Source organism: Lygodium microphyllum, chromosome 8 (assembly GCF_053477565.2).
Source record: "Lygodium microphyllum isolate KBCC chromosome 8, Lygodium_microphyllum_v1.1.10, whole genome shotgun sequence".
Lineage (NCBI taxonomy): Eukaryota > Viridiplantae > Streptophyta > Polypodiopsida > Schizaeales > Lygodiaceae > Lygodium > Lygodium microphyllum.
The window spans coordinates 59,890,127-59,915,047 of record NC_141142.1 but is presented as its reverse complement, the minus strand read 5'-3'; the positions used below and the strand labels follow the sequence as shown (position 1 = coordinate 59,915,047).

Here is a 24,921-nt window from a genome sequence, read left to right as displayed (position 1 = left end):
GCGAAGAGCTCTCATATCAAAGGCCTAAGTTTGCCAGAGAGTACCAGGCTCTGATACCATGTAAAGAAAATACCCTAACACAGAAGCATAAACAAAAACCGTACGACAAAGCACAGACTGATAAAAGAACACAGTTAGGGTTAGGGTTAGGATAATTTAGAGACAATGAACACAGTGAATAAATGAAATGATATGACTACTAATAATACAATGCTCATGCAGCAAACACACTATGCAGTGAATGAATACTGAATCTCAAACTCGTGTATCTCAAGGATCAGGGCAGGGGTAATGAGCTAGAGAGTGTGTCGTACTCCGAACGGATCCCTAATCGCAGCAAGGTAGCCTCCAGATGTCGAACACTAGCAAACGCAGCAGTGAGAAGTTGGATCTGATGCGGACAGCAGTGAGAAGAGAGAAAGACTAAAAACGCAGGCAGGACAGCCTGTAGGAGAGAGAAAGACTAAAAATGTAGGCAGGATAGCTTGTAGGAGAGAAAAACTGCAGCGACTGTAGAAAGTAGGAGAGAGAAAACTATTAGGGCGGCAGCTGGGGCCTACAAACGCAGTAGTTTGCTGACGTGGCAGGCTGTACGACAGCAGTGCAGATGATCAGCAGTCAGTCGCTAGGCAGAAATAGCAGCAATCAGCGTGTGGAGGGCTAGAAACAAGCGCTAGACTGTAGGGAACAATGATGGACAGCAAGGGCTGAGATGTCCTCCGCGAACGGGGTGTGGGCAGCAAGCTGATAACACCTGAAGCTTGCAAAAACGAGATTAGAGGAAGAGTGGAGGGCTAGTTGCCAATTTATAGAAAATTAGGGTTCTAGATCCTCTCCCACTTAACTCTCTCGATTTTCTCCCCGTTTTAGGGTTTTGGCTAAAATAAGCCTATTTTGGGGTTGTTTAATTGGCTAAGAGCAATTCTTAGCACAATAGAAGGATGCAACCAAGAATTCCAAAGCAAAAATGCACTCTAAATTGAAAAAGCTAAAAGTAGCTTTAAGGCATTAGGCACCTCAGGATTGTATAAGGAACTAAATCTAATGTTTAGGACCTCTCAACATTTATTGTTCAAACAATTTCAAGCGTCAAGCTCACTCTTGTGCAACTTGTAATTTAAAATTTTATATATAAAAAAGCAATACGAGTAAGTGAAATAGCGAGTGGGAACCATAGGTGTCCTAGAGTTTAAAAGTACGAGTAGAATCATTATTGAACAAAATTGTAATTTCTTCGCCATTTATATAATAAGTGATCTTTAAAAGGTTATATGGATAATAAATGGTTTCATGAATGAAACTACTATTGCTATTGCTAGCATTAACAAAACCATCTTTAAATAAAATTTTGAAAGATTTATGTGGAGTCTCAAGAGTATTTATTGAAGTCTTAGAAGTAGACTTCGCTTCTTGTTTTGGGGATACTCACGATCATTGCAAGAGTGACTTATCTGATGATCCATTTGATGGCAAGCGAAGCAATCGCCCTTCAAGTAATCCTTGTTGTGAGTGACTGTGCGCTTACTGTCTTTCTTCTTATGCAACTTCGAAGACGATTGATGAGTTGCTATTGCGGTAGTTGACTTTTTGACTTATCATGAGGACATGAAATTTTATTGCTTTGCTTAGCATTTGATTTAAAGTTAATCAAATATGCAAATGATACTTGCACATGTGAGATATAAGTTAATTATTTTATAGTGTGGGACCTAGGACCCCGAAATATCAATTGATGCGAAAGGCAAAAGTTGTAATAAGTTATTCTGATAGGTATTGGGTAGCACCTAGTATTAGATTTTGGCTTAGACCAATTTATTGGCCACTAATGTTATTGGTGACATTAGAGACTAGGCATTAATTATTTAATTAATTATTAATGTTGGTCTTGTAGGTCATCTCATGGGCTAGGTATTGATGCCCTTCGATCCATGATTCGGGCTTGCTAGGCATTCAAATGGTCATTAAATGTAGTTGTTGCCCCTAGTGTCCTGGGCATTAAGTAACATTAGAGCTAGGTTTATTTTAGGGTTTCCTATGATGATTAAGTCGATAGGGTTTTTATTTATTATAAAAAGACACATTTTTCCTTATTAACATGAAAGTGTGGCATTATTTAGTGTGACTGCCGTGAGTGCTGTACTCTCTCTCACTCATTAATACACTTCTTTTCATTTGTAATTGAGTATTGTTGTGCATTGATTAATTCTTTCATTCTCATTCATTTTCCATTAAATTAATTGCACGATTGCCACACGCTTGGCCAACAATGGTTTTAGAGCAACTTTCTTTTATCACCTTGCCATCACTCACAATCATTTGCTACTAGCCATTGCCATTGAGCTTCTTCCGCCCGTTTGAGTGCTTGAGTCATTGCCGTCACGCCAACTCTAATTCTCTCATTGGCTATTGCACTCTATGTGGCCATCTTCACGTTTTCTCCTCCGATCGTTGCTTGAGGCTTTGCCCTGCATCTCCTATGTAAACATTGTACCAAAGATGACCTGCAGCATTATTGATAGCCCCTGTTTGTGACTTGAAGTTCGTCGTGTCACACCCATCATCTTCCAGTTGCTGCGTGACATTGCCTTGCTGGTTGCCAATCAGCCGACTCAAGTGGTGACCTGTTTGTTTCGTTCACCTTGTTCATCATGCCAGACTGCCACGCCAATGGATGTGCAGTTGCTTTTGTCATGTTAAACCCTGCTACGTTAGTCATGTCAACATGCTGAATTCCTCACATGTTGTGGACCTATTGCCACATGCTTGAAGCATTGCTTGTCCCTTCCAATGATCAGCCGACATAGTTCGTAGTGCATCATATCACATCCATGTCACGAACATCAGCTGATAGCCATGTGAATGTGGCATCTTGCTGTCTCAGGCGTGACATCAAAATAAAGTTGTTTTTAATAAAAATGTCATTCTCTTACTTTCCAGCAAGCCCTTGTTTTTACTCAGCTAACCTTTTTAAGCTTAGTTTGGGACCAAAATTGGGGCTCTTTGATCATGAGGGATGTACCATGAGCTTACTTTATCATTATATGCACGAGCTTTATACGGCCATGTCATCCTACCTTAATAATCTTGGATAGTAGACACCCAGTTGGCCCCAAAACTAACGCCCCTTTCGTTATTTATTTAACTTTATTTGCCAATGGATTGAGTACAAGTTGAGATTCCACAATTTCCTTGGCTAACCAATAAATATGCAATTCAAGCCAATTGCCCCTTGAATTTCACCAAGGACTTGCTCTAATGGGATTGCAATTGGCCAAATGCTGCCCCAAATTCATAATGGATGGGTTGGCATTTGAAATTCTTGACAAATTCCACGAATTTTAGGTGCTGATTTTAGTGTATGATGCCTTTGACGGATAGCACAAGTCCCGAGGTGGTTGCTAAATCCTAATTATTGTTGTAGATAAGGGTTTACAACAGAATTTTTCTTGCTATCCACAAAATCTGGCTGTGATCTTCTCCAAATGGTTGGGAATTGTTGAGATAACCTAAGAATGGGATGGAGAAGGTGAGAAAATGTAGAAGAGAGAAATTCTTGATTTTTCATGCAAGAAATGGCTGAAATTGTGTCACTAGGTGGTGATACTTTTTGCAGTTGCTTTTCTTATTTACTTATATAAATATTTTATTTTTCTTTTCTTTAGTTGCTGTTGCTTTTTACCCCCAAAGTTTTCTTGGAATAAGCTGGGATCTGTGCATGGCCAGAAGAGGCATCCATTGGGACAAATTGGACTAATGGTTTGTCTGAGCCTTAGGACTGGTTCCATATTGAATAGGCACTGAAGAATAGAATGCCAGTGGTTTGGGGCTGTGTGCTTAGCCACTGGAGATGGTGTAGGACAATGAGCATGGCCAAGATAGAAGATGCACATGTAAGAATGATCACGGAATGAAAGTCACTGTAATTGAGCCACATTACACTTTTTGATGTGATTGCAATGATAAAAGTTGCATCCCTAAAATTTAGGAAGTTACTATTTTTGGACCCTAAAATCTGTTCGTGTCATTATTTTCGTTTTTGCACGAGGATTAATTCTTTGGCCTGTGCCAAGGTCAAAATTTGCACTGATGATGGAGAATTTTAGACCGGAAGGTTTAAACGGGAAAATTGTTTCATGTATGCCATGTGGCACAAATTCCCAAAAGAGAGAGAGTGAGCATTAAAAAAAAACGTAATAGGCATAAGGAGCAGAGCTCAGACTGAAGTTTTGGAGGAGACGAGGGCAGATTGCTGCAGTTTCATCAGCCATGGAGAGTACCTCTTCATCTCTGACTCGTATACGGAGGTAGAGCTTGCTCCCTCTAATCAACTCTCTCTCTATTCTCAAAGGAAATGCTTTGCATGATGGGTTGATTCCATTGAAGGTACAGTTCTGTGTTTTCTTTGCACTTCTGCTGAGGCAAGAGCCTCATTGTCCGGGTTCAGGAGCAGCTGTTGGCTTCTCCAATGCAGGAACTAAAGGAAGTAATGACCATGCCACACAGGAATAGGGTTTTTCAGCTCTGATTTAGTGCTGTTCTGGTCACAGAAAATGCCTTCCTAAAAGGGATGTTGTTTGTGGGCCAATCGCCCCTTGAATTTCACCCAAGAGTTGTTCCAATGGGACCCCAACTAGCAGATGCTGATTTCAGTGTACGATGCCTTTGACTGATGACATGGGTCCTGAGGTGTCTCTGCTAAACCCTGATTAGTGCTGTAGATTATGGTTTATAGCAGAATTTTTCTTGCTGTCTATAGCAGTTGGCAGCCTCTTGAATGTCTCCACAGCAGCAAATTCTGACCAATAGTCTCTTCTCTCTCTCTCTCTCTCTCTCTCTCTCTCACAAGCTGGATGAATGAAAAATAGCCTCCGATAGCCCAAAAAACGTTTTCCTAAGTTTGCATGGGTATTTGTACCAAGTGGTAGCCTTTTGCATTCATTTTTCAGCATTATCTTACTATTAAATTAATTTTTAGAATTGATTAATTCTAAAAATTAATTTCAGCCCTTCTGACCCTTCCCAAAATTAAATGTGCCTATCCATAATTAAATTGACTAGGCCATTTGCAACCTAGAGTAGTCCCCAACCTCTATTGACCCTTAGATTGGCATTAATTAATTAATTGATGCATAGTTCCTAGTGTCACCACCAACACTTAATGGCCAAACGACTATCCTAGGGTCAAAACTAATACCTATTGACAACCAAAACCTAGTCGGCAACTTTTGCCTTTGACACCCATTGCATCCTCGAGGTCCTTGGCCTGTTACTATGAAATAACTGCATGTGCAACACGTGCTTAATAACCTTGCACATTTGATTATTAACTTAAATGTTTCTAGCAAGATTAAAGCATTTCAAAATTTCATGTCCCTATGATAGTGTTCCCTTCTTCTGGCATGGAATTATAGCCATGGCATCAAGCTTGAAGATGGTATCTGAGCCATACATTGCAACAGAGATGGAGAGCTGATGCCACGTATTTTGCAACATTTTCAGCCATGCCACTAAGGGTATGCACTATAGCACATGCAGGGGCTTCCCTCACACCAACTTTGTTCATCATCAGTCCAAGTTTGTGTCACCTTCATCTTCAGCATTGAAGCTGGTGAACATGTCCTTTTCAATGTTGTCATTCATGATAGTGCTGGCCTGGATCCGCCGTCCATGGTAGTGGCCTCCATCTTGCCTTGCAGGATGTGGGCATCGGGCTGTGGCTCTATCCTAGATATCTCTTTAGGATGAGTGTGGGCCTCTAGATGTGGAGAACTCTGACCGATGGCACTGGAGTATAGTTGCTTGGCTGTGTCCTGCTTGACTACCCAATTCTGTTGGTAGTGGCTTACATGTGTGCCTCCAATCTATGTTGGAAAGGTGGCAGCTCATGGGGTCTAAGCTTGTGTAGCCCAAACTAGACAGCAATGTGTGAATACCAGCACCTTAAGTTTGTGTTTGCTGCTAGCTGTTTATGAGGACTCAAAGGTGAGTCTAGAATATTGTCCCTAGGGGTGTCCTCTGTATAAAGCATAGAGTCTTCAACAAGGCCTTGGTCACAATAGATGAGGGTTCCAACTCCTTGTGTCCATTGGCATGTGTGATTGAGGCCTTGCTCTAGATCATGGTTTCTCTAATAATGTGGGTCCAAATGGAAGCTATTTAGAGCGGCAAGGTAGCGGACAACAAGGTTTTAATAAGAGAGGGGAGATCATAATCTTGATTCACTATCATGGCTGCTATCCTTCGTGATACTCTTCGATCCCCTATGTGGGCTTTCCAATCAATGTTGCTTCACTTCACAAATATGAACATATGAGAGCCCACGTTAGAATTACCAAACAAACAAAAGGCTTGATACAAATGTTAAATAGGCTGAAGAGAGTCAATCAAATAGAGTCTGCACTTGACTAGAAAATAAGTTGATGAAGCGTGTATATGGAACATTTCAAAAGTTTTCAAGTACAGTCAGTGTGCTTTATTGAAATTAAGTAGTTTCTAGTATTGGGCTGGTGAGTAGCTATGGCCTCAAACAGGTGACAAAGTAGAAATGGTTGTTATAAAGGCATCTTGTTTAAAACATAGTTATTTTATTATGCATTTGCTTGAGTATGCAAAATGTTTGCGAACCCATGTGATTTTGGATGTATATTTGGTCAAAACATTCTTGATTCGTTTTATTAAAAACTTGTTGGGCCTTGAAAAACATGATTTTGGCTGTGTGAAGAATATTCAAATCAAATATACTTGTCGTTTTGACTCTTTAAAACAAGTTGTTTGATCCATTTAAAAAATTCAGTTTTTCATTTTGTTATGTGTTCCAAGCTTTGAGGTTGTCTGCAGCCATCACTTCACCATTATCTCCATCACTTCACCATTATCTCTTGAAACTGCATGCACATGCGTACACATGCACACATGCGTGCACAGGTGCACATTTTTGTGAAACAAATGTTCTGATTAATCTAATTTACAAGATGTGATGCTACGAAGAAGTTAAGCATCAGGAAGAATGCACTAGAAACATTAGGAAAAACACACAATGTACTATGGGAGTATATCTGGAAGAACATAAACCATATCAGATCACTATGCAAGAAGAGAGTACTGGTCAGGTCCAATATCATGAAGGTGTAACCAATCAATTATCATACAATGATTGCCGAAGAGAGCTTATGAAAGAAGTAAAAGGATCAACTGCAAAGTCACCAAAGACTATATGATTTCTTGTCTTCCAGATGGTCCAGGGTGCCCAAGATCCCAAGAAACACACATGCACGAATTCTCACGTGCGTGCACACAATTTGGTTTCCATTTGTTGTAACTTGTAAATTTGTAATTGTAAGCTTGGAAGCCAGTTTGATGAATGCTTTTGGCTCATTTAAACAAGTTGCTTGATCCATTAAGAAAAGCACGTTTTTGCTTATGTGTCATACATGTTTTATATATCTTGATTAGGATTTAGGGTCATACTTGTTTCAGCTCAAGGAGTTCAAACATACTTGAAACATAATTCATATCTCATGTGTTTGCAGTTGCTTTGCATATTATAAAAACTATAATCTAAAGAAACAGCAAAAAGGCTGAAGACAGTTTTCAGTTTTACACAGATGCTATTTTGAAAGCTATAAGTTACAGTAGGGTGCACAATATACTGTTTAATCTCTTTCAAAAAGTTTCAATGGCTCTGCTGAATCGAGAATTAAGAGCTGCCTACACATTTATCGCTAAGCAGCAGTAACACTGAATTGACAAGTGTTAGTGTGCTGGAGTATTGAAGTGTGGTTATGTTATCTGTGTTTATTTTGAACTTTGATGTAAGGGAGCAAGGTTATATGGGTGCTTGAATTTCCAATCAGTTATTTCATTTTTTCTTCAAACAGGAGAAGGAAAGGGATCATTTTTCCCAATTTGTGACGGAGAGCTTTTCAGCATACTGTAAAAGGAAGCGGAGAGATAAAGTAGGTCTTATTCCTGTTGCCTCTGTGTGTGTGGTTGTTCTTGTTGTTGCTGCTGCTGTTGTAATGAGCCTTTGAAAACAACTGAGGATGTTTTTCGTATGGAAAATGGCTTTTATTTTTTGACTGAACACATGGCATGCTTTTCAACTCAACTGTGACATATACTAAAAGAATCTGAAGCTGATTGGTTTCAGTATTCCAAATGCACGTGTGCACAAAAACATAAACCTCTATGTTTTGGCACTCGGTTGTTTCTACCGCTAAGTCACAGTGCTTTTGGTGACTTATTATTTGTATATATGTTATTGATATAGGTTTATGGTAACAACCTGGAAATTCAAGCAATGGCAGAAATGTACAACCGTCCTATTCATATCTTCTGCTACAGTATAGGTACTGAGCTTACTGGTGGACATGCTCTGCACATGGCCGTTTAGCAAAGGGCTTGGTGTGCTGAATGAACTTTTTCTTTCTAAACAGAGCCAAAAAATATTTTTCAAGGGAGCTATCAGACAGATTTGCCACCTATTCGTCTCAGTTACCATAGAGATAATCATTACAACTCCTTGGTGGATCCTAACAGGTCCACTGTTGGCGCAGGTCTTGGTTTTGGGAGCCTGCATGGGGTGAGTCTACAAGCTGGCTTTATTCTTGTTTTATTGTGTTATACAGATTTTGTCCAAGGCATAGCAGAGTTGAAGACTTCCAAGTTTCTGTTGTCTCAGTCATTTGGTCCCTAAGCAGTTCCTTTTGTGGTTTTTATAGACATCTTCTGAACTGGATTCTAGTATCCTTTTTATAATGCTGCTCTTGTGAAACATGGAAAAGAAGCACTTTTCCTTCAGTTGAATGGCCATCTACAAGTTTATACAGAATTAAGTATTGCTCAAAGAAATGTTCAACAAAATAATGTGGAAAAGGCTTTGGCTGTCAAAATAGATCATGTCTTGTCAAAGAGATGGTGAATGATAATGGTTAGTTCAATGACAATGTTTTTCCTGATTGATGAAGTGGGGGTGGAGATGTCTTCACTCGTGTCTGTTTGTTGACCATTCCCATTGTTCTCCTGAGGTTTGATAGTTCATTGATGAGATTTTAACATGTGAATGTACATTGATAAGTAATTTCAAGTATGACATGTAACTGGTATGGATTTTTAAGGCCTAAGGTCCCAACATGTGAAGAAAGCTGCTTGCATTATTTTGAAATAAATCATGTAATAAAATGTGTTTGAAGCCAAAATAAGCTTTGAGTGTGTTGATTTTCTCTGCAGGCTAATATTGACAGAGACCAGGTGAAGGCAGCGATCAAAGCTCAGCAAGATTCCCAAATAGATAAGGTTGGTCCCTTTATGTGATTATTTGTGATTTGTTATCTCCCTTCTTCTCTCCTGAAGTCTCATTTGGTGTCCTCATGGCTTCTTGGGATCTTGACTTGCTTTAACATTCTCACATGGAATTATCTGGGTTATGTTATGATTTCAAGGGTTTTTGTAAATATTCTGGGGATTATTGCTTAAACTTGCAAGGAAGTGAAAAGATTCACCTTGATCTTGGCTCTTTCCATGGGCTTTACTATTTGTTACAGACACTTCTAGTTTATAATTTTTTATGGGTGGTCATGGTTTGTTTAAATAAAACTGTTGAATTGCCATGGCATGCCCTCTTAGGCACTACTTGCAGAGGGGCGTTACTACTCTGACTTGGAGCTAACTGAGCAAGAGATGGAACGGATGGTTATTGAAGCGTCAAGGGCTGAATTCCTTGCAGAGGAATATGGACAGCAAATTGGGTGTATAGAGTCATCCACATCAGCAGGTAATAATGGATTACAAATGGTGAAAATACTTTCATGAATTGGAGTGCTTGTTCTTATCTATCCATAGTGTTTGATTTTTTTTGCCCTTCGGAACTTCATGACAAATTTGTCTTTTGTGTATTCCCCAAATCTTTGAGTCTAAATGTAACTGAAGAGCTACTTTTGGATTACACCTACTAGATATGATCTGGGGCTCCTACCCTGATGTCTCTAAAATATGGAATCAGGGATACTGGTGAGATTAGAATTATCCCCAAGACTTGGATCCACGCCAGAGTATTGACCAAAATTCTTAAATTGTGACCAAATTGGAAGACCCACAAAATTTGAGCAGTTCATCTGGATAAGGCAAGAAACATTGGAAACATGCAAAAATCAGTTGCTTCAAAAGATTCAGTTCATTTTTCATTTCATGGCCCTAGAGCTTCAAGTTTCATTTGCAAGAAGTCACACTTACGTAGACAGTCACCCAATAGCTGGCATGTGCTGTAGTGAGTTCTTGGATGGACCTGCCATCTGGATAGTTGGAACTATGAAATGCCCACAGAAGTTGAAAGTATAGCCTTAGCATTGGCTTATCACAGTTTGTGTAATGCTTCAGCAGCGGACCATAGTCTTGCCTTCACAACATTAACATGTCTGTGCAATGGTGTTTATGTGCACCTGGTAATGTGTTTGTGTGGATGGGTGCATACATGTGCATGCACATACTCGTAATTCTTTTTTGCCTAGAAGGCTTCAAGTGAATGCATCCTCCAGTATGAATCACTAAGTACTGAACCTCTTTTCCTCTGACATGCTCTGTGTTCAGCTGGCACGTCAAACAGTCATGGTGACGTCCCTGATCGGTTACTGTCAGACAGACAAGGAAATTCTACTACAAGTATTTATGCCCCTTCTCCTGCTAATACCACACTGACGAGCAATATGCGTACACTGTTATCTATGGGTTTCAGCTATTTCAGGGTGGTTGAGGCATGCAGTATATTTGGTGATGACATAAATGATATGCTTTGTTACCTGTTAGAAGCTGAAACTGGTGGTTTATTTGAAGAATCGCTGTACAGAATGAAAGGGAAAGCTGCTGAACGGTAATATGATATAAAGCATGGGCTGCAAGGGCTCTTTTAAGGCATTGCAAGGTTCAGCACCTCTATCAAAACTGGTAGCTAGTTTCGAAGTAGGCATCATGAAATTGGGCAATGCTCTGAGCTTGTATATGCTTCAGGTGGTGGAGAGGAAGACTCTTTACTCATCTTAAATTTCATGTATGCTATACAATGCTTCTCGTTGACAAGAACAGGGGAAGGCCCAGGTAGGCTAATATATGCTTGGGTCAGTCCACTTGCCATGGCCTTCTTTGGGTAGACTCCCAAACCCTGGACATACTGTACAGCATGGATAACTGATCATGTAACTGTTGGCATAATGTCAAAATCTCTTGTTAGATCAAGTTCTTTAGTCATAAGGAAGGGTTTGCTGTCCATAATCTACAGTTCTTCAGCATGTTGAGGGAATTTTGGACCAATGGCTGAAGTCTCTTGTGTTATCTGAATGGTCATAGTATCACGTGTTTTCAGGTAACTTTTTTTTAAGAGCATACATCCCTGTAAGTATTGCAGGTTTTCAATCTTCACTCTAATATCAAGTTCTATTCCTACATGTTAGGCTTTGTTCAGTGTTTTGCACTTGCATAAATTCCTGGAGTCAAAAGTAATTACGTTCTAGACTTCCATTTCTTTACCAATGGCTAAATGGATCTTTGTTGTTGGGTCTTATCCTTATGAAGGCAGCTCAGACATACAATCTTAGAGGGTGCCCAGAGTTTCCCAAGCAAAAATATTATGCCTTCCCTTTGGGTTTTGGGGTTCTCTCCATGCAGAGAGAGAGAGAGACATCCACAAAACTTGTGTGCATTTTAAATTTTACTTTAGTAGGGCCACGCAGTTGTTAGGTAGCAGCACCATATCATGTCCACTTTTAAGTAACTTTCAAATACATAATTTACACGTTCAAATCAATATATCAAGAACTTTGCTTCCAATGAAGAAATTGATTAAAAAATCAGTCAAAGGGCAAAGCTGTTGTGGGTGATAAAATGTGACTTGTACATCCACTTGGAAAGGCAAGTCACGTCCACTTGGAAAGAAGGCTATTAAATGCAAGTCTGTTTAGGAGAATTAAAGAAGGCAATTAGCTGCAGAAGTGTTCAGGAGGCTGTAATGAAGCCTTTTTCCAAGTTAGCAAAGGATAAATGCTAAACATGAGATCATCTTAGATGTTACTATATGACCAATCCATCTAATAATTTTTTTTTCCAATTTAGATGTTACTATATGACCAATCCATCTAATAAATTTTTTTCTCCAATTTAGATGTTACTATACAACCAATCCATCGAATATTTTCTTTTTCTAATTTGGATCTAAACATGAGATCATTTTAGATGTTACTGTATGACCAATCCATCTAATAATTTTTTTTTCCCAATTTAGATGTTACTATTTGACTAGTCCATCTAATAAGTTTTTTTCCCAATTTAGGTCTAAACATGAGATCATCTTAGTTGTTACTATATGACCAATCCATCTAATATATATATATATATATATATATATATATATATATATATATATATATTTATATATATATATATATTTCAATTCATGTCTAATGTGATGTTGGAAACATACTCACATATGCACTATTAAACATCAACGGCAAACACCCATATTGAGAAGTGCAATTGAAAATGTATTTATGTCATAGTATAAATCACTATCCATGTAGTAGGAAAAGTGATTATATGTGCAACATGCATTACCTATGCATGCAATACCATGCATTGACATAAAGCATCTATCTTTAGGTGTGTGAGGTCAAAAGGTTTGTAGGGTCAAAAGCGCCATAATTCTTGCTCTGTTCTCTTCCATCTTGCCATTTGTTGTTATCTTCTGTGGTGATGTGTTTCCTTTCATGGTCTTAGAGCATGCAATGCTTTGATTAATAACATATATGCAAGTTGAATGGCTTCTTGCAACAATAGAAGATCTACAGTGACAGCCTGTGGTAGTACAACAAGTGATGGTGTGAGTGTTACAAACTTGATCCACAATTGTGGAAACCCTAAAATGCAAAAGAGGTAACAATCCTCAAATGCAAAGTGGGGTGCAAACATTAAAATGCGAACAGGACACTATCCTAGAGAAGTGACATATCCCTAACCCTAATCTTGGTCTATATAAGTGTGGGAGGCCTTAGTTATATTTACTCTTTTGGTGCATCCATGTTGCAGAAGCTTTGTTAGAGTGAGAGGTGTGTTGTGTGAGGGATTGAGGGAGGGTAAAGCTCCACATGTTTTTCTTGTTTTTCTTCTTCTTCTTCTTTACATTCATGGTAGGAGGGTTGAGTTTGTGGTCGTGTGTGGGGTTGTGAGATTGCGAGAGAGTGAGGGATCCGATGAGGTGAAACTCTTCTCTATCTTCTTCCTCTCCTTCTTATTCTCCATCTTCTTCTCTTGTTGGCATGCTTAGTGGTGGATATGGAGCGACGACATCAGATTATGCTGCTTAGGTTATGGAACCATCTTTAAGCCTTTAAGATTTTGGATTACACCGTGGGAAGGTAAGGTGAGTTCAATGCATCTTAAAGTTAGACTTGTGTTCTTGCTTTCTTAGGTTGGAAAGAAGGATGCATGGTTAGTTAGAGTGGAGTGTTGAGAAGATAAGGTGAGAGATTATTACCAAAGTAAGATTGTTGTGGAAAATTAGGCTTTCTTCCTTTCCAAAATCAAGGTGCACTTATGCAAGCAATGCCACATGTATTATAGTCACCAAAATATGTGTCAAGGCAAATAATATGCAATGTGTCCACACTTTTTTGTATACAATTTTTGTCAAAGTTATTTGAGTATAAATAGTCTTGGATCACTTATCATTGAACCTTCTAATACATTCTTTGTTTCATCATGTTTTCCACAATAGTCCTTGAAAACAAACCTTTGATTTGTTTAATCCAAAGGATAGTAGGTGAAATATTCTCCTTGTTAGGCTCTGGAGAAGTTATGAAATAAGAATGATTTTGTCAACCGGGTCATAGTTGAATTTTTATATGAATCAATAAATCATATTACCTTGTTGGTACTTCAATTTCTTTATGAATGATAAATAATCTTACTTTGCTTATTATACTCTATATTTGCACCCTATGCTACTTTATGTAAATCCAACTAAGTTTTGAATCTTCTTCTTTCTTTAACTTTCTTCCAATGGGATACCTTACTCGTTTTCTTCAACTTTTATTGTATCTTGTTATGCTCTTCACTCTTTTCTTGAAGTTGTTCTTTGAGTTGTGTGATCTCATTGATCTTCTTTACTTTCTCTTTTGCCTCACATTGGTAAAGATGCTTGTAGATGTGAGAACTTGCAAACTCATTGGATATAAATATAAATAAATAAATAAATCCAAGAACATCATGTTTGCAATCAAATACTTATGAATTTTAATATTTGTGTTGGATTATAAAAATGAATTGTAGAATTTGTGCTAGGACAGGGGATATTGAATGGGAAGCTAGATAGTTCCTTTCTTTATTGCATTGAGATTCTATTATTCTCCTCCCAAAATTTTTATTGTAATCACACTATATATTTGAATATTTTAGTTGTATTTTATTTATGTTTAAAGATGAGAAAAATATAGAAAATGAGAATTTCTTACAAGCCCCATTATGAGTTTTGAATTCTCTTAATGTAGCACCTTCATGTAACTTAATTAAAATAATAGCTACTTGGAGTGAAGTTATTACCATATAATGTGTAATGTTATAATCTATCCATGATTGTTTCATAGAAATTTAAAATTTCCTTCGCTCTTCCTCAAATTCCCAGTGGTCATCCTTTACCCAAATGTGCTTGTCATAAAACATAAACAATTTATCCAAAGACTCACATGCTACACCTTCACATTTCTTGTGAAACTTTTTGCTTCATGGTCTTTAATTGCATTGTGAAGTAGCCTTTGGAAAACATATTGCATTGTAGAAACATATCCTAATTATCTACCTATTAACATTCTTTGTGGCCTTGATATAAGAACCTTCTCACCTACATTCCACCAATTGATGGCTTAATATGGGCTTTCTTCCTCCCTCCTTTCGATTCAAAGATTTCTTATTATCCTTGGTTATGTACTAAGGCCCTTTAGGAAGTGTAATGCTAGAAAACACTTTCTGTGATTGATAAATAGCATGCCTTCTATTTTCATCTCGTCAAGCTTCTAGCCAAATGTGATGTATAGAAATATCAAATTCTCAATAATTCTACTTAATATATGGATGTACATATGTGACAGTGCATAATGGTATATCAAGCATTGCTTTGAACTCTTTCTCCACCTTGTGTGTGTTTGCTCTCTTCCACCACCTTAGTTATAAGACATGTGCTTCCACCACCTCACTTAGAAGACATGTGCTTCCTCCTAACAATATAGACATGGGGACCTTCAATTTTCACATTTTCTTATGTTCTCTCAGCTCTTCCCCAAAATTTAAGATATGCTCCCCTTAGAATCAAATCTCTAATCATATGTGGTATGTATGTTTTTGTAAGAACTCTAATGAAGTGTATCATGGTCCTCTTTTTTGACCTACAAGCTACAATCTTAGTTTTAATAGATAGAACTTTGTACTCTCACACTACACCCTCTCCCACTACTCTACCTCCACATATCCCAATCCCACATGCACAATACTCGGGTTAGCCTCCCTAGGCTTCTTACCTGGATTGATGAGGAGGTATCAATTCTCCTAGAGGCTTTTGGAAAGGTAATCTATGTTCCATCTACACTACACTGCAGTCGCATTGGGGTGCTTAAATTGATTCAAAGTAAGATAGGGGAAGATCCGTGGCATGCTAGAGTTATTTGAACCCAATGGCATTGATCTATTTATTAATTTCAATTTTCTATATTTCGAGATACATTCTTTATGTATAAAGAGCATGGCAACTATGTAAAAGATTGCCACAAGAAGGTTGAAGGAGAGAAAAATAGCATGCCAAAAGTAGATAGTCCGAAGAAGGATGTCAATGAAGGATCGAGAATCAATCTATTTATTAATTTCACTTTTCTATATTTCTAGATTCATTCTTTATGTGTAAAGACTATGACCACAATGCAAAAGATTGCCCTAAGAAGGTTGAAGGAGAAAAAATAGCATGCCAAAAGTAGATAATTTGAAAAAGAAGGATGCAATGAAGGATCAAGCTCCAATGTAAGAGAAAAGCAAGATGGAGGCAATTTGATTATGCCAATAAGAATGTACCTAAAGCCAAAGGTTTGAACAAAGAGAATATGTGACCACATGGAAGCAAGACTATGAAGGGAAAGAAGAAGATATCACTCAAAAAATTGGCCAAGAAGCCACTTTGTGAATAGCAATTTCTTTCCTATCCTCAATTAGGAGGGGGAGATTGAGGTGCTATCATGAATTGTGTGGTGGGGGAACTTGCTTAAGCTACTAGGCCAAACACACACAATACACACAAGAGGAAGCTCACTTAAGAATACAAGAAGAGAGATGGGGCCAAAACATTTTCTTGTTGGTTTTTCTTCCTCATTCTCACAATACACTATACACAAAGTATAGATAAGATACAACATAAAGAAAAGTGGCATACTAAGTCAAACAATACATAACTGACTACATTGATTGAATGGTGGTATATCTATGCTAGTTGTAGGTAGGTGTAACTAACCAAATATAATAAGTGATAAGTCAAAGGCCATAAGAGGATCATAATGACCACCCACATGCTAAGTGTAGATGTGTATACCTATCTATCTAGGCCGCCAATCAATCAATATTTGCGTATGTTGAGCTCCCCCTCAAGCTCAACCGCATCCTTTCAACTCCAAGTAAGCTTTGAAATTTTCAAAGTTACTCTACATCCATTGCCTTTGTGAAAATGTCAGCTATTTTATCCCGTATGCTGACATATACAAAGTCCTCATTAAATTGAAAAATAATATTTAATTTGAATTTTGTTCGATGTCTGATTACTTCCCTCCATTCTCACTCTCTTCGTTCTTTCCCCTTCTTACTAGTTTCTTTTTCGTTATTCTTATTGTTTCTAATTCACATAATTTTTCAATCCAATCTTCTAATTACATCCTTACCTATGGATCAGCCATCCAATTATTTCTGTAGCTCTAGTAAAAGACCTCTCTATCATCTTCATATTGAGTTGGATAGTGAGTATGAAAACCAATAAGGAAGAGAAGAAAACCCATAACTATCACAGAGTCTATAAAACATATACTCAAGTTTGAAGGAAAGAAGAATCTTGACCTTTGGTTAGATGGTAGGCTATATCCTAAAGTTCCTAGTAAAAATAGCACTCCACCTTTCTATAATAGCTCTTCATTAATGAGGTTCATTAGTAATGGTTATAATGGGTTTCTAGGTCATACACTTATCTTGGTTGTAGAAAAGGATGTGCTTTGATTGGAGAATCATCCTTTATCAAACACGACAATGAGTTATTGTAGAAGTTAGAGGGCTATCACAACATAGGATTCATTTGTTGGAGAAATGCATCAAATCTTGTCAATGAAAGCAAACTATTTTAGGCCTTCGAAATTGACAAAGGGCCCTTAAAAATATTGAGAGTCTCAAACGAGGAGGAAGTGATTGTACTAAAAGAATCCAAGCTGTAAAATACATTTTTTTCACTTTAAAAATATTAAATATGATTTTATTAATAATTAGTTGTATTAATTTATGATATTGATATTTTTTAGGTCTCTTCTTTAACCAAATGCAAGCGAAAGTGATTTTTAAAAGAATCTTAGCTTTATTATCATCTTCTTCCTTCAGTAGTTTCAAAAGATATTTTGGAGAAGAAGAAATTTAAAAAGGCAAAGAAACAATGCTTGGAGTAATTTATAAAGGATCATTCTTAGGATATCGAGTTAGTGCAGAAGACACTAGATAGTGTTGGTATTAGTTGAGATGCCTATATGCAACTTTTCTAGCTTTTACAATCAAATATGAAGCAAGGATAAGTATGCAATTGCACACTTCCAAGGCCATTTGTGGTTAGAACTATTAGACAGAGAGTGAATAACAAAGTGATGGAGATTTTGGGTGAGCCTTTCCATATCAAGGCTAGCTTCAAGGGCAAGAAAAGAAAGTTATATTCAATGAATTTAACAATATTTTCCTTGACTTGCCTACCCTACAATGTATAATGATCAGATTTTATGACTTATCACTAGAAGAGGTATAAGGAGTGGCTAGATTTATGGTTAAAATTGATGAAAGTGAGATTTTGAAATGCACAAAATTAGAGAGGGTCTTTATAACCTTGATGAATAGAGCACTTTCATCAGGTCATTGCAATCACTCAATATCATTTAGTGTTCAATTAGAACACGATATCTAGTGGCTAAGAGCACTTGAAGTAGATATAGAGGATTTTGATATATTGTATTGGGTTTTTTATTAAACACCAATAGTTGATGTTATTAGGAGAAGAGATATTTGTTGAAGGATTTGGGAACCATAAGATTGAGTGGCACATAGTTAGTGACTTAAAGACACTCAAATATATGTAGAATGTGTCAAAGGAAGCCAATTCCAAATCTCCTTGCCTATATTGTATGTCCCTAGCCATAGAGTTAAACTCAAGCAATTGGAATAGAGCTCCCTCTAAGCACAACAAGAACAAGGATCCACAGTAGTTTAAGCCAATCCTAGATATTTCTTGTAGTCAATCATGATATCTCTAATATAATGTTGAGATATAGAAACATGAGAGAGAGAGAGATAGAGAGAGAGATGCCCATATCTATACACTTCATGCACTTTGCAGGATAATTGAAAAGCTTGTTCATCTTTATATAGGGTTTGGATGGAAGTTAAAGCCATTATCAGCTAGAACAGATGTTGTAACAAATATTGAAAGAGTCTTATCTACAATTGGTTTACATGGTGGTAATGTTGTTATTGAACCAGATCTTCCAAAGTTTAAGGATAGAAATTGTGTCTCCAAAAAGCCATCTATTGGTGGAGTGAAGGCTAGAAGGTTCCTAGTCTTTTATGGGAGACTTGGTAAGATAAACTCTAGAAATGATGGCTCAACTATTAGTAGATACAATCAGTGGAAGTCCCTACATAATGCAGTTAAGGATCATGCTGATAATGGACAAGCTCGGAATAGAAAAGCCAATGTTTGGGAAATACTAGACAAAGTATTGTTTTATTGTGATAAAACTGAATGGAATGATGATGATCTCAAAGGCTTCAAAAACCAATTGAATCTTTTTAAAAAGACAATGCGAGAGAAGCTTAGGGCGATCAATACTTCACTCACTATATAGTGAGAAGTTTGCATATGTATGTCTCTTGATTGTTTGACTCATATAATATTTTTTAAATTAACTTTCTTTATTTTTTAACTATGTACTATATTTTATACAACCATGCTCTATATTTTATCAAGAAATATGGATCTCTATCTATTTGATCAACCCAGGGTATGGAAAAAACACATTATTAAGCAATAACAAAATACTTTAGACACACAAGACATGGATGTGGAAGATACAAATAAATTTTTTTATTAAAGGTCTTCCAATGGTTCTATAGACAAATTTGGCACAAATTCAAGCTCAAAGATACAATCACATCATATAATACATTATTTTTGCCAAAGGACTATACAAATTGTCACCCAAAGAAGAAAAGAGGGATATTTAAACTTGTGCACAACAAAGATTTTCAGAATGGTTACAAATTGGACAAAGAGATGGAAAAAGATGGGTTTCAAGAAACCCTTGATATATTTTCAGTTTGAGTTTATTATAGAAGAGTCTCTAGTTTCAAGCAACTCATAGTGCCTCTAGAGGAATCTTTTGTTTCATCCTACTCAATAAGGCCTCTACATTTCAAGAATTCTTATTTCTTATAGCTTGGAGGGAGCTTCAAATTCTTGGCAACTTTCATGGGAGAGCAAATAAGAGCTAAGAACTCCAAAGTTCCTGCTCGAAATCCACTATATCTAGGCATGAAGCCAAAAAATCTTATAGCTTCTTCCTTCTCTACAAAAATTATTTCATTTGATTCTCTATTGGAAACTTGGTATCCAATAGATAGCTTTTAAAGCCATCATTGACATGCTTGGAGAGCTTGACAACTTGCTATGATAAATTGCAAATGTTTTATTATTTAAGCTTCCAATATAATGACCAAGGCATTGTTGATTTTTGACAAGCTTCAATGGCCTTGATCCCTTGGCTCTTCCAAGAAAGTTGTTTGGATCTTCAATTTCTATCTACACAATAAATCACAATAGTGTAAGATGCCAATATATACATATCCAATAATATTTATTTATAATGCATAACAAACTATAATATAAACCACAATGGATATCTTAAAATTATCTTTCATACTTTAGGATTTTGATATTCTTCAAGAAGACTATCCACAAAGATTTATTGAAATTTTTGGAGACTTTAATTTCTCTTCATACCCCATGTCATCAATACCAAGTCTCTACTGAATTTGTGAGAAGTCTTTCTCTAGAGGTAGCTCCTCCTTTTCATATTCCATGATTTGATTAATATATGAATGCAAGGCTACAGAGCTATCTTGAAAATTCTCTCCCTCAACATCAAGACTTGCTAGCAATTCCTGTTCATAACCTATAAAATTGTTATCATTTTGGCCCCATCCTGCAAGGATTGCTAAGCAATAATATTCTTTGAGATAAAAAAGGTGTTGGATATCATTTAGCAATACATATCTCTTTTTGTTGATGAGTTAAGTGGAAAATGCTAGGACACAATCAAGAGGGCATCCTTCAATCTTTGCACTCAACTCTATCTCCTTTTTTTCCACTTTTGTAATGTTCTCACTTTTAAACAAAGCAACATAAAATCCTTGCACTAGTTGGTTCTCAACATCCTCCTGAAACATTTTCCCCTTCTCTTCAACCTCTTTATCTTTACTTGCAATATCCTATGTCTTCTTCTCTTGTATTGTATTGTATTGAAAGAACAACTATCCATATATACTGTAGATATACTGAGAAGTCCAACATCCTTGTGGACAAGAAGACATTGATGTTGATTTTGATGAAAAAGGCAATTTGCTTTCCACTTATTGAATTCCTCATCAATGAGGCTAAATATTGTTTGCAAAGTTGTTCTAGCAGGATTGGTAGCTTTCACTACACATCACTGTAATGGACAAATCCCTCAATCTTTAGGCCCTGCACATGTCTATCATAACACTTCCTATAATCCTTTAGTTTGTCTTCAAGTTCCTTGAAGAGCTCTTGCAAATCAAAGGGAACTTTGATGTGAAGCATGCTCATCAAGGGAACTTGAGCAAAGCTTCAATGTCCTCTTCCTCCTCTTGGACTACAAACATGAAACTATGGGCCAAAATAAAACTTCATTCTACTTATTTCTTCTGTCTAAATTCATATATCATCAATTTTGCAAATGCTTGCATAACATATCATACATGTTAAAAAAAAACTTAGTTTTAACTTGTAATAGGATAACCTTACCTATGCTAAGGGTGAAATCAAAAGAGGATTGCCTTATGAAATGCGAGTTGAGTTTTTAGGTAGCGAACTAGGCATCACATTTTGTATTTAATTGGGCAACGAACCAGTGAATTAGTCAACAAACCAAACTTATGAAACACAATAATGGAGGAAAGAGGGGCTTTGTTGTGGATTGTTTTTATTGTGTATCTTCCAAAAAAATTGATTGATTGAATCATTTCATAATGAAAATAACTAATTTAATCATTCTCAATGCCTTGAAATAGCTCATTCAATCATTTTTCAATACTTGCACAAGAAAAAGACACATAGAAGTTTGTTACCTAAGAAATGTATTGCTTTCTAAGAATGAACATGTTTTGTCAGTAGTACATGCCCTCTCGGCTTGCAATGCACAAAGGATGTGGTTGTGGAAGAGAAAAAAATGCATAGAAGAAAAGTTTACGTAAACACCAACATGAGTTCATGTATTTATTTATCAATGGTCACCAACACTAATTCAAAAAGGCTATATTTAAATTAAAAAAGAAAGGGCTAGAAATCTTTCCTTTCACTCGAAAATAATCCCATAACGTTCAAAATGTTAGTGACATGTGCCACAAGTTTCAAGGCAACAACGGTATACTTGCCACACATGTGAAGTAAATTACGCATCATACTTCGAGGAAAGGTCCTTTTAAAATGAATTTTTGAACCAAAAAAGCAAAATTTTGAACACTAAGCTCTTTTCTTGCTCCGATTCACCCGCGCAAACAACTTCACCTCATCTCAAAAATTTTCAGCACAATGCAACTTCACTATAGCTCAAGATTTCATCACATAGATGCTAAAGTCTTGGGCCTCTTATTTTCTTTGAAAATTTTGAGCACCTAGCATACAAGGTAAGATTTCATCACATAGATGCTCAATAGTGATGAAAATTTTGAAATTGTTAATAAATTTTCTCTAAATTTTTATCTAAAATGTTCGATTTTTCTTTGAAAATTTTTGATGTATGAAATGAAAAAACGGAATAGCTCTCTCTCATGCATAGTGCCCAGTTTGTGTTTCATATGTTAGGATATATGTTTCCATCCTAGTGGTAGCTCAAATTTTTATATTGATAGATTAGAAAGACATTAAGCATCTTAGCAATGAAATTATGTTTGGGATCTTACAAACAACCGAGCATCCCCTTAAACTACACAACAACTTTCAAAGATTTATGATGGATTATTAGTCATATGTGTGATTTGTTATCCAAACATGTGAAATCTTACTTCATGGATTTATAATTCAAAATCAATATTGTTTGATTATCAACTGTCAACCAACTATTGAAGCATTTTGCTATTTTGGGGTAAAATCTTGTCAATATAAAAGTTATTGGGATTTCTCTTGACTACATTTTTGGCCATGAGAGGCTTGCTCGAGTAGAATATAGTGTGACAAATATGCAAGTAATCTTTTTCGCACTTTGAAGTAAACACTAGTGTCATTCAAGTACCTCATGATGTGTAGAAACTATGGCATACATCAAGCTAACAATTGTAGTATTTCTGTTGGATAGAAGGGATACATAATTCTCATGTATGGGTAGGAGACAAAGACCAACTTGAAGATACTGCTTGTTTTGTTTTCGTGTTTGTGCTGTAAATTACGCGAACGAACCATGTTTCCTAAAAGGCTTAATTAATGAAGCTGATTTTAAATGTCGCACATAAATGTGGTAGGACCTAATTAATAAACTAAAGCTATCAAGGGAAGCAGGTGGACGGAATCCTCAACGGGTCCGTCCTACACCAGGGTGGTCCCAGAGAACTGGGAGGCTTCTCACAAGGATTTATCACCATTCAACTTTAGGTGTTGTTAAGTTAGAATCGGATTCATTCCATTTTAGGGGACCAGAATAGGACTATGCTCTACAGGCAGAGAGGTTGAGTGTGCATCCCTCTTGTTTCCCATTCTCTTTGAACAAAGTGTGGTATTGATCTGCTTCGGATTGGGTATCTCTGCATAAAGTAGGATGCCCAAAACCCAATGCTAGAATGCTATAAGGAGACCTTGACAACTAGGAACCCAGATTTCAAGTCGATCCTAGTGGGTTCCGACCTCGAATGTCCCGTTGCGAGGCGGACTCGGGAAACCCTAGGCAACAAACCTAGGGAACATTTCATGGGAGTGCTGGGCGGTGATGCTAGTGGGTTCCGACCTCGAATGTTCCATTGCGAGGGATGCTTAGATTCGTCTCACGATGGATTGCCAAAAGCATCCCGAGACAGCCGATAGACAGGCATCACGTTATACTACCGAAGTACTTGGGAGAGGAGGTAACTCGATCGGGCATGGAGGTAAGCTCACTACACCCGTAGACATAGATAGCACATCAGGTATGTGAGAGGTAGCCATTATTGCTCAACTTGAAACAATTGAAACAATAAGTGGTTTGTGGGTCTTGGTGGTTGAGCTTGAGCTCCCACCTCTACATTTTGTTAACCCTCAGACGAACAAGGTGGACAATTTGAAACATCTGAAGCTAAAGAGAAGGCCAAGGCAAATGTAACATGCCTGCTTATTAGCTATCCAAGTACATTTTTAGCTGTTCATCGAGAAACGAGTCTAAGCAATGCCACCCGGCACTCCCATGGAATGTCACGGGGTTTGTTGCCTAGGGTTTCTTGAGTCCGCCTCGCAACGGAATGTTGGCGGCCAAACCCACTAGGATCAACCTGAAACTTGAGTCCTTAGTAGTCAAGGTCTCTTGACAACATTCTAGCGTCGGTTTTGGACATCCTACTTTACACAGAGATAACCAAGCCGAAGGAGACCCATGCCGCACTTGGTTCAAAGAGAATGGGAAACGAGAGGGATCCAATGCTCCACCTCTCTGCCCATAGGGCATAGTCCCATTCCGGTCCCCTAGAACGGCATGAGTCGGGGTTATAACCTAACGATTTCTAAGCATCGGTTGTGAGTAAAACCTTGTGATAAGCCTCCTAGTTCTCTGGGACCACCTTGCCGTAGGACAGACCCGTCGCGGGTTCCGCCCTCCCCCTTCCCTCACTTGATGTACTTTAGTTGTCTAATTAGCCTTATCACTTTTAAGTGTGACATGTAAAAATAACTTCCTTAATTAGCCTTTTTAGAGGAAGGGTTCGTTCACGTAATCTTATGGCATTGACATGAAAATAGATTCAAACAGGTTTCCTGGAAATACTTATTATTAGCAATTTATCAGAGATACAAATCTTATTCAAAAGGGACAATATTTGCAATTTGTAAGGATGCACTTTATTTCCACCAAGTTTTCACCTTGCACTAGTAACAAGGGCCCCTCGAGAATCTATCCCGAGTCATGCTGATCATTTGAGTAGGACCCGGAGGCAAGGAACTTATAGCTAGAGCCCCCTTGGCATCCAAGTGCACTCTTACATTCAAACCAATCTGTAGAGAGACCTCTCGTGGCGGGTTTGGTCCACGTTCCCATCACGGCTATTTAGAACCCCCTTGGCAAGGGTTGGCGGCCAGCTGGGGGTGGTTTGGTACGCCCTCCAAAAGTTCAACCTGATTTACTATGCTCATTTATGAGT

The 24,921-nt window shown here is 37.5% G+C and overlaps 1 protein-coding gene across 2 annotated transcripts in view; it reads left to right on the top strand.

Annotated features, from left to right (window-relative positions):
* Positions 1-11,312, top strand: part of OTLD1 (OTU-like cysteine protease family protein) — a 50,703-nt gene extending 39,391 nt beyond the window's left edge. For both annotated transcript variants that reach the window (XM_087682993.1, XM_087682992.1), the window contains exons 4-9: positions 7,878-7,955; positions 8,270-8,348; positions 8,436-8,581; positions 9,229-9,294; positions 9,625-9,772; positions 10,585-11,312. In XM_087682993.1, coding sequence (XP_087539119.1) covers positions 7,878-7,955; positions 8,270-8,348; positions 8,436-8,581; positions 9,229-9,294; positions 9,625-9,772; positions 10,585-10,868 — 801 coding nt within the window. In that variant the 3' untranslated portion in view covers positions 10,869-11,312. The remainder of the gene's footprint in view (positions 1-7,877; positions 7,956-8,269; positions 8,349-8,435; positions 8,582-9,228; positions 9,295-9,624; positions 9,773-10,584) is intronic.
* The last annotated feature ends 13,609 nt before the right edge of the window (positions 11,313-24,921 follow it).